The sequence below is a fragment of the Desmodus rotundus genome, chromosome 3 (assembly GCF_022682495.2).
Source record: "Desmodus rotundus isolate HL8 chromosome 3, HLdesRot8A.1, whole genome shotgun sequence".
Lineage (NCBI taxonomy): Eukaryota > Metazoa > Chordata > Mammalia > Chiroptera > Phyllostomidae > Desmodus > Desmodus rotundus.
This window is the reverse complement of record NC_071389.1, coordinates 44,221,229-44,241,369: the sequence shown is the minus strand read 5'-3', so window position 1 is coordinate 44,241,369 and position 20,141 is coordinate 44,221,229. Positions and strand designations below refer to the sequence as shown.

General features: G+C 42.7%; 1 protein-coding gene across 1 annotated transcript in view; it reads right to left on the bottom strand.

Annotated features, from left to right (window-relative positions):
• Positions 1-20,141, bottom strand: part of PGM1 (phosphoglucomutase 1) — a 56,812-nt gene that overhangs the window by 21,737 nt on the left and 14,934 nt on the right. The window contains exons 2-5 of the mRNA XM_024565406.4: positions 5,746-5,908; positions 5,249-5,395; positions 3,659-3,784; positions 818-1,008 (exon numbers count right to left, since the gene is read on the bottom strand). Of these exons, the coding sequence (XP_024421174.1) occupies positions 818-1,008; positions 3,659-3,784; positions 5,249-5,395; positions 5,746-5,908 (627 nt within the window). The remainder of the gene's footprint in view (positions 1-817; positions 1,009-3,658; positions 3,785-5,248; positions 5,396-5,745; positions 5,909-20,141) is intronic.

Here is a 20,141-nt window from a genome sequence, read left to right as displayed (position 1 = left end):
AACAAAACATGTTGCCACCTTCCCCGCTTCCTTGGTGCCTGGCACACGGCAGGTGCTAGAGTACGGAGGAGAGAAACTCCCATCAGGCACTGCCTCAGAAAGATGCACTGCAAACTAGTGTTTGCTATGGACCCCCTTAACTTCCCCGAAGTTGGATGTGGGAAAATTTATTTTTTAGGAAACAGCGAAATCTAGCTGATGTTAAAGAACAACAGCAACAACAAAAATACAGTTTCAATGAAGTAAACACATATAGTGCCTACTGTCTCTGAGACACCGAGGATACAAACCTAAAACACATTTCCTTCTTGTCTGGCACATGTTCACCAATGCAAATAAAACAGCCGGTATTAAAAATATTCATTACAGAGAAGGAATTAAAGGTTAGTTCTCTCATGACAGTTCCATCATTCAGCTAATGTGAATGGACGAAGGGATATATTATATTTCCAAAATCCTTTCCAGAGATTGAATGAGAAGCTAGCTGCTACTTGAGAGTAGAAATCTCTTGAGGATGGGTGTCTAGAACCCAACCAGCTCAGGAATCAGCAGTCATTCGATCATAAATGGGATCTAATTACCCTGCCACTCTTAGCAAACATGAGGGTCTGAAATTTAAAATATGAGTTAATTTCAATGACTCTTATTTCTGTTTGAGAGAATCTTCTAATAATTTATCCCTGCGCCAGGAGCCACGATAGGCCCGTGACTCTCACTCACTAGGCCCACAGGGTCTGGCAGACACAGCCTGCTTTTTCCCCCTCTGTAGGATAAGGCCTGGCCTGCATCTGAGTTCACTAAACGCACTTGTCCCTACCCCATCTCCATCAAAGGCAGCCCCAAAATCATGCTCTCCTGTCTTCATAGTCTCCACCAGGTCAGCTGCGTAGGTGAGGTTGGGGTCAGGGTGGTGACCTCCAAAGTCCTCCAGAGGAATGCAGTTGACTGCCGAGTTTGCAGGCGCGCCGAGTTCCTCGCAGAGGATCTTCTTTACATACGGTCCCACAACTACGGAAAGCGTGAAATGAGAGTCAGAAGATAAAACTTACCAAAGTCTGTGAGGGTTGGGGGACGAACTGCAGGCATTCTAGGGGAAGTGGCATGACCAAAAAAGAGAACATGCAAACTGTATTCAGGGGCCAGAAGACAGACAAGCCTCACTGGAGTAGAAGGTTCTATGAAAAAAAGTAATAAGAGATTAGGTTGGAAAGGGCAAGGGCGGTTGATGGAGGAAAGGGTGGGAGAAGCGAAGGGAGCTGACCATTATGAAGACCCTACTACATACCTGTGCCAGATGCTTCTCAACCGTTTTCTCACTCAGATCTTCAAAAAGCCCCACATGGTGGTATAGTTTAGTGTTTAAGACCTTGGACTCTGCAATCAGAGTGCCTGAGTTCAAATCCCAGCTCTGTCAATCACTGGCTGTACAATTCTGGGAAAGTTATTTAATCTCTCTGTGCCTTTGTCTACCCTATCTGCAAAATGAGGATAATAATAGTAGCTACCGAACAGGGCTAAATGAGCTAATAAATGTGAAGTACTGAAAACAGTACGAGCACATGTTACAAATCTTTGCATTATGATTGTCACCTTCAATTTATAGATAAGAAAACTGAGGTTCTGGGATGAAGCTATTTGCCTAAACTTACCCAACTAGTAGGGAGTAGGAGCTGGGATTCAGAGCCCTAACCATTCTACTCTGTCAAGTTGGCAAATTTATTAAAATAATGCAAACAAACAAGACAGTACCAACAACAATGAACAGGAAAAAAAAGCAGTCCCATACTTTATGGTGACACCTAGTGTGACTACCAAGAACATTCGTCTCTGAAACACTGAGAATGTGCTTTCATCAAGAAAGGCACTGACACCAATATATGCCACAGAGATGGGAAGATAATATGTGTCTCCCATTAGGGACCACGTGTTAAGGAGGCTATTGAGACAACACAGAAGGAGATCTGGGCAGCCAGGGCTGTAAAGGATGTATTGAATAGAAACCGAGGCATTAGCAAGACAACGGAAAGAAGGCTACTTTGTGACCAGCTTCTCCCAGCAAATACTCCATCAAAAGCCCCATTCCCGAGTCAACCCCGGCTTCTTCTGATTCCTCTAATGTGGCATCTATTTTTCTATTTTTAGACTTCATGCATGTGCTACAACCATTGCCTCAGCTGAGAATGACCATCATGTGATTTTCCACCACCCTTCATCTTTCTTTCATTAAAGCTAAATTGGTTGCCATTGCTTCCAAGAAACCTTTCTTAACACCCCCTTGTCAAACTATGCCTTCTTCCACACCCCAGAGAGAATACTTGAACGGCTCTCTAACCCCCATTTTCTTGGCCTGGCAGTGTTAGCGTTTGAACCCCCTCATATCCCCAAGCACTGCAAGCTCTCTGAAGGATGTCACCTGCCAAGCCCCTGCCTACCCACCAAGCACACATGTAGTAGGCACTCGATACAAGTCTGTTGCATAGTTTGAAAAGACAGGATAGCTGTTGTCTGAAGAAAGAAGTAGGCCCATCCTGTGGGGTTCCAGGGTCAAGGGGAGGGAGGAGTTGCAGGGATGGAAGATCTTGGCCTCCAGGAGGAGGTTTACTAACCGTGGTGACACGGTGTCAACAGGAGGCTCTGAACAGTACCATCGAAAGGGTTCAAACTCAAGTAGAAATCTCTCCCAACCAGGCAAGCAGCTGGATTCCAGCCCCAGGGCAAATCCTGCCACTCACAGATTCCAAAATTCTAAATTATTACAAAACAAATAAACAACCTAAGCGTTCAGAAATACCCGCATCCCGACTTGCAAGGAAACCTCATGGTTCTGGCTCATAATGACAGCTGCTGTCTCTGCTGACCTGGCCACACAACCCACAGAGGAAGAAGAGGGACAGACACACATCCTGTTGTTCCTGAATTAATCCTGGGCTTACTCTTGTCGTCTCCTAAGAAAAGGAGCGTGTGGGGGCAGGCAAGTGGGGCTGTGGGGCTCCGGAGCACGTTTGCGGCATCTAGTAAATGGCGAGAGGCCCGGCTGGAAAGAGCGGGGGTGTTTAGGAAGAATGTAAGGTATCTGCTGAGGGGCAGGAAGAGTCCACAAAAACAGTTCCATGTGACACAAAACCTGATGCTTAATGTGGAAACACTGCCCTTCACACTACCTTACCATGAGGAATGTCTCAACTATTTGTGTTGCATACAATTAGATTTTTATCTGTGTGGATATTGCCGAAGTGGTTGCAAAATAACTGTTTAAAAAAACCTCAGAGGTGGAAAAGGACAAGAACCATATGATTTCACTCATATGTGGGATATAAAACAAAAAGCAACAAACAACTCATAGACATAGATAACAGCATGGTGGTAACCACAGGTGAAGAAGGGTGGGGGTCAAACATATGGTGACGGATGGAGACTAGACTCTGTGTGGGTGGTGAGCACACAGTGCAATATACAGATGATGTATTCTAACGTTGTCCACCTGAAACACATATTGTTATTAACCAAAGTTATGCCAACAAATTTAAATTACAAATGGCAGCAGGGGAGGGAGGACCAGAGAGAGTCTTAAGAAAAGGCTTGGTAAGCATCACGATGCGCATAGCAGAGAGCAGCTTCCTATCTGGGAGAAGGGAGTAGAAGAGGAGCGGCTCCATACCTCCATGCATGGCATCTATGCGGATCTTCAGTCGGTTTGGACCAGAAAGCAGTTCTTTCAGTGCATTGAAATCAAAGATGCTTCTCAGCATTGTAGCATAAGCTTCCACCGAATCCACAATTTCCACTGTGGGAACAGACAATATTGAAAGATGGAGGAACTAAGCACATTTAGAAATATTATCCTCTGAAATGATTATACGGCTGTAAACATGCCATAGCTATTTTAAAAAGCCAATTATTGAGCAGCCCCAAGATGCCAGCACTGTTATGTGATCTGTTATTCAATACTAATAATTTTCCTGGGAGATAAATGATTATTAGTCCTATTTGGTTGACAAGGAAACTGAAGGTCTGTAAGGTTAAGTCACTTGTCCGCACAGCTGGGGTGGGGCACATGGGGGATTTTTGACTGAGGTTTGCCTGATGGTAAACTCTCCTTTGCTGCTCTATTGATTCCCTATCCATCTCCATGAGAAGTGTATTTTGGTACCATAAATAACAGACAATGTGACACCTACTTTCCTTTCCTTTTTCCAGGCCTATTGCCATCAAGACTTAATGGTAAAAAGCAGGAAACAAATAATTTAACAAATCATTTTCACATGCACTTCTAAAGGAATAAAATAAATATAAGAACTAAGAATTGCTGTTCTTTTTGTTGCATTTTCAGGGGTCTGAACATTTCCAAAACATTACAAATTTAAGAAATTCTCTGCTGGTGTTTTCTAAACCATTATGTCTTCAAGATGTACCAAAGCACCATCTTCTCTTTGTTAGGATGCCCTGTCCGCTCTCGATGGGTGGGTTCAAACAAAAAAACGCATTCCATAAATTGCAATCCAGAGAAAAGAATACACGTTAGAGCAAAGGCAAAATGCGAGTCGCATTGCCAACTATCTCGTCCTCTTTTGACTAATGTGAGTAATTTCATAAACAGTTATTCCATCAATAACTTACTGCCTTGGCATTTAACAACAAAATGTTTACCATTACTGCCTACACAGGCAGTTTCAACTTATCCCCCAAAGTGGCCTAATTTGATTTTACTGAATATTAGGGCAAAAAAGAAAAGCAAAACCCAAGCTTTGGAACCATTCACACCTGACTTTAAATCCTGGTTTACCATTCACTTTCTGTGTAACCTCGAACCTGTTACTTAAGCTCTCTCAGCCTTTGCTTCCTCATCTTGAAAAAGTGAATATGAAAAGTGTTGCCCTCACAGGGCTACTGAAACAATAAATGTGATAATAAATGATAACAGCTTGGCACATAATAAAAGCTCAATAAAACTTAGCTATGAATGTAATCTTCGGGTTTTTGAGCTAAATTCATTTTATAGGTATGGAAGCTGAGGCCTGGAGATTTGGAAATGACTTACATAGGGTCACACTGCTGATCACTGGCAGGGCCCAGAGAGCACAGGTCTCTAGACTCCCAGACCCAATTCCAGACCTGTTAATTAATGCATGTGAAGCTCAGTGACCTCAATCTTTCTGAAGCTGAAGACACATGTTATTAAAACCTGGAAAGGCAAATCACTCAAGTTGAAACTAGGAGTGGGCAGGAGGGAGGGGGTGGGTAAACATACCTGTGAAGGGTTTAAACTTGTTTTCCAGGTCAAATTGTTGCTTTCCCAGAACTCCAAGGTCTACTTTGAGGTCAGGGCAAATTGCATATTCTTCGATTGTCTTGCTGATTTGGAAAATCTTATCAGTTACTGCTTCGGGAGCAGGACCTGGAAGTCAAACAGCAAACGGTGGGCCACTCTGTGCAGCTGACAGGTAAATACAAAAAACACAAAACTCATCAATTCCTCTTCACTAGCACATCTGCTATTCATTCATCATTCGAGCAGCAAAGTATCAGGGTTTTCTAAAAGAAAATATCATGTTGATGACCATCACGCATGGTTCCTCATATTCAGATAGAGCAGACTGAGAAGCACTTCATTTCCACCAAAAGGAAACACAATACCCCCTTGCTAAGTTCCAGAACCAGAACCCACCCGGGCCTCCCAAAGCATTGATTATTGGTTTATCCTACTGAACACACAATGGACCATCCTCAAAATAACAGCAAACTCACCTCCGTTGGAAATATTGAATTTGATTCCAAAATCTCCATTGGGCCCTCCAGGGTTGTGACTGGCCGTCAGAATGATCCCACCAATGGCTTTGATCTTTCTAATGATGCAGGACACAGCAGGGGTGGAGAGGATGCCATTCTGTCCAATAACCAAGCGGCCAATCTAGAAGAAACACAGAACACACACTTTCCCCTCAGTAAGTCCAGAGCCACTGCACAGAAACACCGGAACGACAGGCGGATGAACAAAGAAAGATCCTATTGGACCAGAAAAGATGTCCTTTAATGAATATTTACCGCTTGGGTGGTTATTATTATTTTGAAGTAGAATATTATTGTCATTGTTGAATAATATTGGTATAGAAGTAGAATCATTGTTGTTGAACAAAGCCTTCTTTCAGAAAGTTTTTTGGGACTTTGCAGTTTTAGAATAGTGCATGAGCTTGGGGTACTGTAAGACTCTGGCAAAAAAACCCCGTAAGAATATTCAACACAGAGTCCCACCAGACCAGGTTCATAATTCGGATATAGTGAAAGAGTGTGAGAAAACCCACATTTTTATCCAATTCAATTATACTTTCAATCCACATTGGGAGAAGAATATAAATTCAGTTAGTTAAAGGAATTCTAACCCAAAAAGAAGACTAAATTAAAATATTTGGAAAAGTCAAAAGGGCAAACTCTATGTGAAGACTATTACAAAATGTATCTCACAATTTATGTTTCTAGTCAAGCTTGGATTTTAATGTAGTACCATGTTAGGGGGTACATGAGTCACCTCCAGGCCAAAAGCATGGAATGGTGGGAGTTACTACTGCGGAAGCCAGTCAGAATGGCCCGCATGAAAGGGCTACAAGTAGTAATTCTGTTGCTTTTTTAACTCACCTTCCCATATCTCTCAAAGATGTTATCAGCATGCCCCTAAATTTTCCTTCACTAAAGTGATGGTAATGTATACCAGTTTCAACATGACCCAAATTGTACAAAAAAAGAAAGTTCTGTCAGTGTCTCTGACATACTTGAGGAAGATGTAACTGCTACATAACAGATTTACAAAGTGAGGCGCTCGTGCCCTCCCTCCTCTCTGCCTTGTGAGAGAAGAAAGGGACAGGAATGTTTTTAAATTTTCCATTTGTTATTTCCTTTTGTCCAACCAGAGATAAATGTAATAGAAGAAATGACTCAAGGGTAGAAGATGTGTTTCTAGTGGGGAACTTGCCAGTAAGATACCTGGATTTTTCTGAGACTGTCACCTTTGCTGCCCGCCCGTGGGTCACCCCCCCATAATTCCACCCACGACCAACCACCTCCCAGGGAACAGCTGATTCAATTTCAGTCACCTCTTGGCTCTCCTATGTCTATCTTGGAACAATTTTTGTTAAATCCTGCCTCCCTCGGGAAGTGGTAATGGCCAGAGTAGGAGCTGTAAATAGGCTCCCTCACAAACCAGAGACACCCGAAGATGGTGTGAAATCAGTGTCGATGACTCTGAGCTGCAGAGCGCTTTCTGCAGCGCGCGGCACTTTCAAATCCTCCTCACAACTGCTCTTCCCCTTGCATCGGCGACGAAGCTGAGGCCAGGGGTTGTCACGGTCCTGCCCAGTTGTTCATTCTTACATCATCTAACAGCAGCAAAAATAAGCAATTATGGAAAGGTGCTATGGTAGACATTGGGATAGATGACATGACAAGGTGATGTGGCATCTAGTGACAATAGCTGGGAAAAGCATTGATGCTTCCCCACTCAGCACAGTGGGAATGGCAACATCGGACGCTTTCGGCAGTTTCCAGGTGTGCTTCTGATGAGAACAAAAGCCTATGGTTGTCCTGGCCAGGTAGCTCAGTTGGTTAGTGTTGTCCCAAAACCAAGATTGCATGTTCAATCCCTGGTCAGGGAACTACAAGAAGCAACCAGTGAATGCATAAATAAAGGGAGCAACAAACTAATGTCTCTCTCTCTCTCAAATCAATAGTGTAAAAAAAAAAAAAAGCCTGTTGCTGAGGAGGTCCATAATTTTAATAGGAGCGGCTTAGAGATGGCAACTTAACCAGCCAGAATGGCTGTTGGAGTTATCTGGAAATTGTATTTGCATATCAAGCATCCTGATTTTGCTTAGATTTCATATGTATTTGGTGTGAGAGGGGAGACTGATAAACGAATATTGAGCTCTGTCACCCAAATCACCCCTTAATTCTACCAGTCCTTATGGTGATAGCTGCAGTCAGTAATGGTCCCAGACCAGGGATTATATACCAGGGGGTAAGAGTAAAAAGGAGAGTTGGGAAATAGAAGCAAGGGAAGTCCTTAGTAGCTTCTTTCTCTTGGGTCCAAGAAGAGGTACAGCTGGCCAAAATATCCCCTTCCAGAGCAGACCTTCTCCCATGAGTCACCCCCAGGAACATTAACCCTCAACCTGATACTGGGGAGATATTACCGTATTCCTTTAAGGAAGTCTGAAGCAATGTAACAGCTCCGGACTCTAATCTTCCCTCCTTCTCTCTCACCTGTACCTCTGTTGCCCTACCCTGTCTGAATCGATCCTACCTCCTCAGGCCCACCCACCCAGCTCATCTTTCTAAACTATAGTTCTGTGCCCCTCCACTACTCAAAAATCTTGCCTGTACCATTGATTCAAAAATTCCACTACTAGGTACAGACACAAAAGAAAACAGAGGCTCAGACAAGTAACTTATACATCCATGTTCATAGCAGCATTATACACAATAGCCCACGGTAGAAACAACCCAAGGTCCACCAACAGATGATGGATAAACGAGATGCAGTACATACACACAATGAAATATTACTCAGCCTTAAAAAGGAATGAAATTCTGATACATGCTAAACCATGGATGATCCCTGAAAACATTATATTAAGTAAAATAAGCCAGACACACAAGGACAGGTATTGTATGATTCCATTTAAGTGAGGTACCTAAAAATAGGCCAATTCAAAGACAGAAAGCAGAACAGAGGTTGCCAGGTCCTGAAGGAAGCGAGAATGGGGAGCTATTGTTTAGTGGGTATAGAGTTTTACATGGAGTGATAACAAAATAGTTCTGGAAAGGGGTAATGATGATGGTTGCAGAACATCATGAATGTAATTAATACCACTGAATTGTGCTCTTAAAAATGGTTAAAATGCTAAATCTTGTCATATATACTTCACCACAAAAAAATCAAAAATTAAAAAAAGAAGAATCTTTCTCCGGCTCCCTAGTGTCTACCAACCTAGAGATAACTCCCTCAGCCTGGTGCTGAGACTCCCTCACCCAACACTTCTCCTGCCCTCCCTCCTCTCCCGCTCTCCCTTCTGCACCACTCATGCCACACAGCCAAGCTGCATACCCCACTGTTCGCCCAATATTTTACAGTCAAATGTGACAGGGAGGAAACTTCAATTTTCCTTCTAATTGAAAAAAGGGCTCGGTGTTTTCTTATGTTTCACAAAAAAAACAAGATCCATTTTCTTTGCCTGCTAGTCATATACACAGGTTTTAGTCACATTTCTAAACATAGCTCTAAGTTTAAAGCTCTGGGGACCGTAGGAGACATCAGTATTATAAATGAGGCTCCGCCAATATTTTACTGAGCATACGAAAGTTTCCTGTAACTGCATACAGCTCTATGTAGACAAAAACAAAGGGAAACATCTAACAAAGGTCAATTATATTCTACAATTAATAAATTCGCCAGATAAAAGTGTACTACAGAGAAAAAATTGATCTCCATTTAGCTCACTGGGCTGAAAAGTCCTCCCAAGAACTGGCTCACGGGTGGAGTGGGCATGGACAGAGGTAAGAAGGGAACATTGACTTCTACCAAAATCTGTGGTAGCAGATTATCTTTCCTTTAGATTTCCTCCCTAGAGACCTGCTCATAATCAAAGGGATGGTAAAACAGTCATAATTTAGAATATGTTAGAAAAAAGAAGAAATCAGACTGTGTAGCCTCTTACAGGCTTTAGCAGATTGAAATGCTTTACTGGTCCATTAAATGTGCGAAGTAATCCCAGTTGGGTGGCGTGACTGCTTCAAAGGTAACCCTCTTTTTCACAAAGAATGCCCTTGAGAAAACACTTAAAAATATTGCTTGCGCTGCAACAGCTCTAACAAATCAGCAGTTACCATATTTAGTCGATTATCGTCACTTAAATGTATAATCCAGCAAACCTTCGGATTGTAAAACAGAGAAAGTCTATAGGGTCTGCCTGAATTACACATTCCTACTACCTCTTCCACATCCTTCAGCTCTGCACAAAAATGAAATGAAGCCAAATATATCACAGCAAAGGGGACAGTGTACCAGATGCACTCAACAATCCAGATATATGCGCAGAAATAATGTTCCATTCATTCTCTCTCAAAAGATTAAAAGCATCTTCATACCGTTCCCTTTGCAGCTCTCCTCAAAGGTGAAATTTACAGCATGTCACATTTTATCTTAAAAATGTGTATGTGTCATAATAATTTCATATTTGAGTGCTTTATCAGCACTTTTTACATGAAAGGCATTCAGATTCTGAAACTAGGTATAAAAGAAACTTCACATTATAAGCAATAGGATCTACAAATAGTTTAAAAATTAATTTGGTAATTTTTTTTTAAATTTTGCGTTTGCAATCACACCTGCTTGGCATATGATTAAAATAGACTGAAAATGAATGCCTAACGCATTTGATGGCCATGCTAAATTTTAGGATCCCGGAAACATAATCATTTCCAGAAAAGAAATACAAAAGATTTTTTAAAATTTACGAGTACTAAAAAGACTGTGTGCTCCAAATTATTGCTAAGTATAATCTAAAGCACTAAAAATATCTTTTTTGGTCTCACAGAGGAATTTACAGAGCAAAAATAGCAATGTCCTGCTGCCCACCTTCCTATAAATCAGTGGGACTGTGCAAACTGTTAGATTATCAAGATCAATGCTTTCTGGTGCAAGACCCCTTCTCATTTGGTTAATTCAGCCAACACTGTTTTCCACAATGCAAAGCGTTAGCAGCATAGTTTCCTTATAATATAGTCTCACAGCTATTATCTCTACCCCGGTGCACAAATTCACCGCACACAGGGCTTCTTTGTGCCCAAGGTCATTATAAGAGGTTCCCCTGTAACAGGTCCTCTTGGAAGGCTCACACCTAACATTTTCCAATCCCCTCCTAGTATTTCTGCATGACTACCAGGATTCATAAACAACAGCATGCCCTGGCTTTTGTTTTCCTGTTTGACAAGTGACTGAACTTCAACAAGGACGCCATTGAAAGAAAACAAAATCCTCCTCTCTCCACTACTCGTTACAGCCTTCTTATAAAGGATACAGTGCCCCTCAAAACTAGTTAAAATGTAGGTAAGACAGTTAAAGGCTGAGGGTGCTCTTTAAATGTCTAAAAAGCAATAGGTACTTGTCCAAGCAATAGGTACAGAACACAACACATAAGAAGGTGAACTTAACATTCCTATATCCCAATGTGACATGTCATTTCAGCAGGAGTGACACAACAGTCAATCTCTGAAGTCACAATGAAACTTAACTGGATGTTAGTAGAATGGAGGTGTATACCACAGACAAATCTTTGTCCTTCTGTATAGGTCTGCAAAATTAATAAGTTATGTGGAGAACCAGAAACATAACAATATTTATCGTATACCAACCCCATTGGCAGCTGCCATCTGCACTATAGTTTCTATTGCTGATTTATTAAAATACCGCCCATCTCCACCAACCACCAGTGAGGATCCCTGGCGATCCTTCAGGTCTATGGAAAAGAATATACTCTGGATAAAGTTTTCCAGGTAGCATGGCTTTGCCTCAAAACAATAGGTTTTCTTCCGTAATCCACTAGTTCCTGGCTTCTGGTCATAGTAGGGAGCTGTAGCAAAAGTCAACAGAGGCACAGGCCCTTCTTCCATTCTTCTGTATCTCCCAGAAATCCATTCACCAAAATCACTCATCGTTCATTTCCACCCCTTGGCTCAGCGAGGGTATCCAGAAAGCAATGGAGAGTCCCCCAAACAGTCTGTCCGGCCTGAAGCTGCAGCGGTGTTGTCTGAATAACTGAAACAGAGGTTTTGTCTGGATGATCACTCTCAAGGCGGAAGCTGGGTTAATTCCTGTTGTCGTCGCCCCTTGTGAAAAAGTTACGGGCCACACACCCACCCACACCCACGCACAAAGCAGATCTTCAAAGTTGTTTTGATGAGGACACTTCTGCCCATGTAACCGAGCCAAATACCCTTCAATTATTTTTGCCTCATGTCCCGTTAGGGTGGAGATAGCTCCAACGGGGCTGCACAGCCGACTTCAGTTACAAACACCAGAGGGCTGCCAGATGCCACTCTCAGAGCCCAGGCAAAGACAGAGCAAGTGCAGGCCCAAGGAGCAGGCCCATGAATAAGACACCCTGGTGTGGCTCCCGCGGCTCCTGACACCCCTTAAACCAGAGCCTCCCTGGGCATTCATCACTGAGAAGGCCATCTGAAGCTAAAGCCGTTCCAGCCATCCAGCAAGTTAAAGGTCAATCTTAAAATGGAAGTGAAGGATCTCAGTTACCTCTGGTTTTCTTACATCACTGTCATTCTGATCCCCAAGGGATTTTTTACTTCCCACATACAATTCCAGTTAGAAGGGGAAAAAATTATTTAAGAGAAAAAAAGATTTTATTTATTGACCACCAAGGGTTTAACAAAATAATATTGAGTTCTAGAAGAACAGATAGCTACAAATATGCCATGAACCACCAAGAGCTTGGTCACGCCCTTGAACTTATGGAAAAGCGTGGATGAAGATGCACCAAAACCTTGAAAATGTAAGCAGAGGAGAGGCACTGGGGAGCGGGGGGGAGTGTGTTTTTCTGAGTGCATGAGGTTCGATCAAGTTATTATTTAGAACAATACTATGAACATAAGATTAAATTTTGTGTTTTAATTTTCTCAGTTTTAAGTAGACTTGATTTTTAAGAAAACATTTTTAGTGAAGCAGTTTAAATAAGTCCTTTGCATTTAAAGAACCTAAAATGTTTTGAAACATACTACCTGAATAAATTTGACATCCAACCCCATTTGATCTATGAGATTTTATTAATAACCTTAAATGCATACACGTGTGTTCTTTATCTGGACTGGCAGAAATTGTTAATTTAAGCTCCATTGTCCAGGTTTTGGTGGACTTGTTAAGGATGCTTAAAAAGTAAACCAGGTCCAGTGACATAGGCCACATGTTTGGAGAGTTTGGCATGCACTGAGGAGTCAAGGTTTCCAAGGAAAAGGTGACCAATCCACTGACAAACAGCACCTGAATATTTTCTGGATTCTCGGCAAGGCGGCAGACTGCCCTCCCGGAGGGGAAGTGCCCCTGTGTTCCAGGGTCTGCTCTGAGCAGGGCCAGCAGGACCACCAGCCCCAGGAAAGCAGCTACCAACCAGCAAGGGAGCCTGCTGTCCTTCCAATGGCAAACGGGGCTGGCGCACGAGCAGGGAAGGCCTCTAGACATAACGTTAAAACAACTCACAAGGCACAGCCATTCCATGGAAAACCAGATGGCTGAAAGACAATTACTTTTTATAGCTTATTTTTGCTTCTGATTAAATTTTTTAAAACAAAAATTCTTTAGAAATTAAATTACGAAGTAAGCTTGCTTTATTAACAGTAGTTACACATCCACTGTTTTTCAACTTCCTACAATGCATTTTTTTTAATTCATATTTTTTAAGTTGGGTGCCAGGTTTCCTCTGGTTTTAGATAGGCTTGCAAATTAGGCCCGCACGTGAATCTTGACATACTTAATAATAGACCCAGATTCATGAAATATCAACCCAATAATCTTTTCATTGGGAGTAACAGAGCAACCAACCACGTAATGGGCAGTTTTAATGAGATCCTGAAATCCCAGGGTAGGTTCCAGGATGCTTGGTCACAAGGGTGCCCCAGGCACCAACCACCCCAGGCTCCTCCACCCACTCGCTCCAGCGTGCCCTCTGCTGGTGATCTGCCGCTGGGCTGGTGACGCTCTTTCTGAAGCCAGAACTAGAAGAATAATGTTTTGTTGGTTTTCCCCCGCACATTTACCTATTTTATTTGTAGTTTGTGGTTCATTTCATAAAGTGAGAAATTATGAGGAATCAAGCCATAAGTATGCAAATGAAAAATAGATATCCAACACAAAAATATATGCGTAGAAGTGGGTTCACTGGCAGCGTGAGACCCAACAACAGACCTTGTTTCAAAGCATAGCAAATGCTTGCTTTTTTTCCTTGAAGATGGTATCCACGTCAGATACCAGAACGCCTCAGCTCATCAGTGTGTGTTCACGTGAACCAAAACTTGTTTCTAAAAATATTTTTTCACTTTGTAACTGTTGGAAAGCTACACTTTTCTAGAATTAAGCCTCCTCTTAGGCCTGGTGCCAGTTTCTAACTATCTGAAAAGTGGCTGACCCAGAAAGTCGTCCAAAGGTAATTATTCCAATTCTTAAACGTTAAAAAACATGATTCTAAAGTAGTTATTGCGAACGTAATAATGCTAGCGCTATCCCAGTGTTAACGTTCCAAATACTGATACATGCCATCTTGGAGTTCACTACTTGTTTGCCTCTTCATTTCAAGATTTTTAAATGAACCTCCCCAGTTGGTCATCTTCATATTTAAAAAAACCATTTGACACAAGTGGAAATAGACAGCAGTGTTCGAGCCCTGAGAGGTCATATATGTCTATGGAAAGAGCTCCAGATAAACCCAGTGCCCCCCTGTTGGATGGGAATGTCTGCGTGGGCCCGTGGGCACTCTTCCTTCCCTGCGTATAAGCCAGCTTTCCAGGCAGGCATGGACTGGGGAAGGTTCCCGTCTCCTGTGGCTCGTGCACATGTCAATGAACACCCAGCAATTTAAATGCACACCAAATCTAAGACTCCAAGGAAAGAGTTCTGTTCCCCAAAACAGAAAGTAACGGTTTCAGCTACAACACATGTCTGTCATGGTGTTTGTCAATATGCAAAGCCAGACCAAAAAAGACATAATCCTTGCCCTAGAAAAGCTTCTATTCTAAAAATGGGCCTGAGTCATAATTTTATGGACACTAAAGTACTCAACCCCATATAAAAATATTACCAGAAGCAGCAATGTTAGATGGACTGTGAAGTGTGGTAAAAAAAGGAGAGGCATTAAAAACATTAAGCTTCCTGAGACGCTCAGACTAAGTGGGGCAGCTATTAAGAAACTCATCTGTTTTAGCTCTCCAGCAAAGGTTGAACTTCATCTTCAGGAACGTTACTGTCGAGCATAGCGAACCCAATTTGGCCTAATGAATTCGCCTGCGTTGCCAGTACTCCTTCACAATGACACAAATTACATTTAAACCATGTGGGGGATTTAAGGATTACTCCCCTCAGACAAGGAACTTTCACACTGGTCTTGGGTCCAATCAATTTCACAATGGCAGAGTTATGAACCCCTTCGCTCCCGGCCTCGCAAAGACTCCAGCTCCTCTTCTGATCAGCAATGATGCCTTCCTAGTAGAACACAGCAGAAACTGCAGACTTGCCAAGCCTTCATTCATTCACTCTATCTTTCTTTCTTTCCACCAATAAATATTTATTGGGTAGCTAACTATTACATCCCAGGGCTCAAGTGAATGCTGGACCCAGGGCCTAAATAGATTCACCTCTTCATACAAAGAGTTCCTCTTTAGCAAACACCGTAGGAAGGGGCACAGAGGATGGAACTGCTAACCCTGTCTTTAGGTGCAAGCACTGGAAGCAAAGCTACTAACTGGGCTAAAAGCAGCAGGGATCATCAGATCCCCAGCCTGAGGCCCTGAGCTTGGGACTGGCTGCAGGGGCCTGCCCCTGACTGCCTGGGGAGTTTGACCCCAGTCACAGGACACCCAAGCTGGGGAACAGTCATTCACTTGCCCAGGAAACAAGCATGTGTTGTTACATGCCAGCCCCAGGGTAGGCACTGCCGGATAATGCAAACACCACAGATGCAGGAGGCAGGCATGGCCCGGGCTCAACTCTCCGACTCTAAAATGAGTGAGAGGTACAGTCTTGAGCAAGTCACTCAACTGCACCGAGCCTGCAAAATGGGGATAGCTCTCGAGGTTGTTCTGAGGATTGAATCGGGTAACGTATGTGAAAACACTCAGCACTGTGTCTGGCATGTAGCAAATTGTCAGTAAATGTGAGCCCCCTCAGCCTACCAATTCTCACCTCTACAGCAGGATAACAACACCTGCCTCGCGAGGGCTTTGTGAAAATGACCTCACTGAATGTGTACGAAAGCCTCTGCGAACTAAAAAATGATACAATAATATGAAAATTTTTTGCACATCCTTGGGGGGCGATGGGGATAGAAAAAAAGGTAAACAGACCTTTGTTCTTAAGTTCATACCGAGAGAAGCCACCATAGCACGGTGGCATCAGGACTGTCCCAGAGGCATGTGTACCAGCTATGGCTCGAGAGAGGTCACAGTGAGACTAGAGAAATACTTGGGGTAAGATCACAGAGTCTCATGAATCACACTGAGGTTTATTTTGTAGGCACAGAAGCTATGGAAACATTTAAGCAGGAGGAATATAAACTCACATATTTTTTGGAAAGTTGAAGGCTCTGGTGGTGCATTGAATAGCTTGGAGAAGTAGAGACTGGAAAAGATTTGCCACGGCTTTCGAAAAGGATTCCTTCCTCAGCTATGGTGGTTGCGAAGGATTCCTTCCTCGCCTGGATCCTGCCCGGAGCTGCCCCTCTGCTGCCTCCTACACATGACCTTCACTTTGAGTCCCTGGGCCAGCTGGGCCCTCCTGGGTTTTCTTTTGCTCCAATATGAAGACACTACCCTAACATCTCTCTTTCCTCTGACCCCTTCTCCACAGTGTCTTCCACTCATTCCCTCTCTTCTCTGAAAACTGCCCCCGCCCCACTCCACAGGAGTAGATTCCTGGGCCCATGTTGCTACTACAGGATCCTGATGCCAGACCCTGACCACGAGGGCAGACACCTAACCAGAGTGGGGCAAGTCATGTTTTCTCTCCCAGCAATCCAGAATTAAGACACAAAAGTGTATTAGTCAGACTCAGTCCTTAAGCTGGGAAGATGGGAAAACCCAGGAGCTGTGAGGCAGGGACAGTCACGTCATGAGAATCTCTACCGAGCTGTGACTGACAGCCAGACAACACATGAGAACACATGTGGGTTGTGCAAGATCCAACTCTAGGTCACTTAGTCATCTCTACGAGTTCTGGGCTTCACCAATGGGAAAAAGTGGAAGAAAACCCAGAATAGAATGAAGCAGGAAATAGGTTACATGAATCTCTTCAAGAGGGTTGGGTTTGCAGATTCATGAGACATAAGAAGTAGGGAAAGTGTTGAACACAAGCCACTTAAGACTTCACACTGGCACTGCTGTTCTGGGCTGGGGTGGTTCCACATCCAGATCTCCAACCAACCTGCACCTCAGCCAGCAGACAATGTCACCCCCAACCCAGCTGGAAAGTAACTCCTCATTGCTTGGGGTGAGAGAAGGATTTAGAATTAAGTGAAGACCAGATGAAGTAAATCAAACTAATAGGATACAGAAAAAGTAAATCAAGCTTACAGCATTAATATTTGTGCAATAAGTTTGGAAGAAAGTCTAAGTATATTTGGTACTTTAGTACAATAGTGCATCTGGGATATTAGTTTAACTGATTAGCCTTGTGAATCCAATTTATATATAAGGTATAGTTGAGTAACTTATTTTGACTTATGATTTTAAGTTAAGCAGGCAAAAGAATTTTATCAAAATTATAAGCATCATTGGAACATTCAGGAAAACTTTGCACTATTTTTATAAGTTTAAATCATCTGATGCAAACAGTGTGCTGTAATATTTCAGGGAATGGACTCTAAGGCCAGGGTGACAGGCGTGGAAGCCCAGCTCTGCCAGTCACCAGCTGTGTGACCTCAGACAAGTTAATTAGCCTCTCTGTGCTTCGAATGCATCATCTATAAAAATGAGGAGAAAGTAGTCCCCCCTCCCTCACCTGGTGCAGTCATGATTGACTGCGGTAATGTTCAGAAAGTTCTAAAACCAGGGCTGGTACAGGACACCCTACGCAAGTATCTGCTGTTATCATTATTAGATTATATGAGAACAACTTGCATACTTTCAAAGTTTTGCTTGCTAGACAAAAAAAATCTTAAAAAGTAAATAGACATACTTGCTTTATAAGCTCAAAATATTCATAGGAGTTTGAGCAAATGAGTGTATAACCAAAATCTCTCTCTTTCTCTCTCTCACACACACATACCACCACCACCACCACCAACAACAACAACAACTTATATTGACAAGTGCATCAGCAGAGAGCAGATGAGATAAACAGACAGGTTCCTCCCATCTCAGGCTCTGATGGGGCCCAATCACGCATCCCACCCTTGGCTTTCAGGAGACACCCCTCTTGGGGTGACATAGCCTTACAATATAGCCCTCTGAGTGGCTCACGGTAGTCTGAGTGGGTTTCTGTCACTGTCACTGTGTTGAGCTCCGTAGCACTGGCTTCCATCTGCCAGCTCCAAGTCAGGCTCCCTCTGCTGCTGTCCCAGCCAGGCAAGAAGACAGAGAGAAGAGACCCGGTCCCCTTCTCCTCTGAGCAACTTCAATCAATCAACAGCAGGGAGACAGGTGAGAGTACCTTATACTAGTTAGGCGACTTTGGGCAAAGTACTTAATCTCTTGGTGTCCCCATTTTTTCATTTTTAAATGAGGATTAAAAAATAGTTATCAACTTAGACTCACTGTGGTGACCATTTGAAAGTAGAAGGAATATCAATCACTACATTGTATACCTAAAACTGACAGCATTAATGATACATGTACATTACACCTCAATTTTTTTTAGAAATGCCTCTCTTAAAGAGAGTTTTAAAAAATGATAACTATTGCATAGGTGTGTTGTGTAAACTACGGTGAGTTAACACATGTAAGGAGCTTTGCACTGGCTGGTTCCAGTGCCTTGTGAGCGCTACATAAGTGTCAGCTTTTATTACTGTCCTGAATCAACCTGAAAAATGGAGCTGTGTTTCATACCTTTTTACCAGTTTGTGCATCTTAATAGAGTTGAGAAACATTCTTTAAAGAAAAGGAGAAAATACATTAAACTAGAGAAAAGGTACAGAGCCGGAAGAATTACAAGGGCCAGATGGCTTGGAGCTGTACAGAAAACCAAGTTCAAAAAGACTCCTGAAGCATATTTTGAAGTTGAAAACCAAACAGCTGCCTCAGAGCGTGTGCATCCTTGAGCATCCGTCAGTCTGTGGTCCATCTGTTTATCCATCCAAGTACCCTGCAGTTACTGCACACACTGACTTCCTGCCTTCATTCCGCCAGGCGCTGTGCACCGTGGGAAGATGACAGACTCAAGCTGTCAAGAAACTCTTGGTCTAAAAGGAGAGTCAGGTAGGCCAACAAATCATTTAAAAATGGAGTCAAAGGTGCTAACCTGTGAGCTTGCAAGGGACCTATGAGTGCTCAGAGGAGAAAGAGAAGTTATGGAAGGTACTCCTCACCTCCATAAATGCCTTTCTGGATTGTGTGGTTAAATCTAAAAACAGTCTCGCTAATTCGCTGTTACACAACAAGGTATAATTCACATGTGTCGTTCTATCTGGGCTCAGTCATCCCTGCCGTACTTAATGCACATGTGAGGAGGACTCCTGTTTTAGGAGAAATCACCAATAGTCAACCATTTTGACCCATAGCAATACCACTTTATACTCTTCATATAAAATTCATATATATGTCTTTTATATATATCACATATGTACCTTTTGTATATCATATATATCTTTTATTTCCTTTTTGGAACATCCTCAAGAAATTTTTCATTTAAATCATTTAAGAATATTCATTTGGAGCCAACAGAATATTTTCCCTCTCTTGGCCACTACCAGGAACTATGTGTTAAAATCCCATGGTGAAAAACAGGTTTATCTAAAGAACTGTTTTATTTTCAAATCATTCATGGTTCTATGTTTCCCTCTTGTGGTAGAAAACAGAAAAACAAGCAAGCATTCCCGCAGCCTGTAACACTAACTGGCTCCGGCAGCATTGTGCCGCTCTGCCCATTCACCTGGAATCCAAGGCACATCATGCCCCTGGAGTTCTGTGGCAGACAGCAGCTGGCCCCCTGTCAAACAAACTCGTGGATACAGACAACAGAATGGCAGTTAGCAGGTGGGGGGACAAAAAGGGTCGAGGTAGTCAAATATACGGTGACAGAAGATTAGAATTCAGGTGGTGAGCACACAATAGAGAATACAGATGTCACATTATAAAGTTGTACACCTGGAATTTATATCATGTTATTAACCAATGTTACTCCAATATATTTAACTAAAAAATTTTTTTTAATGACAGTCTCA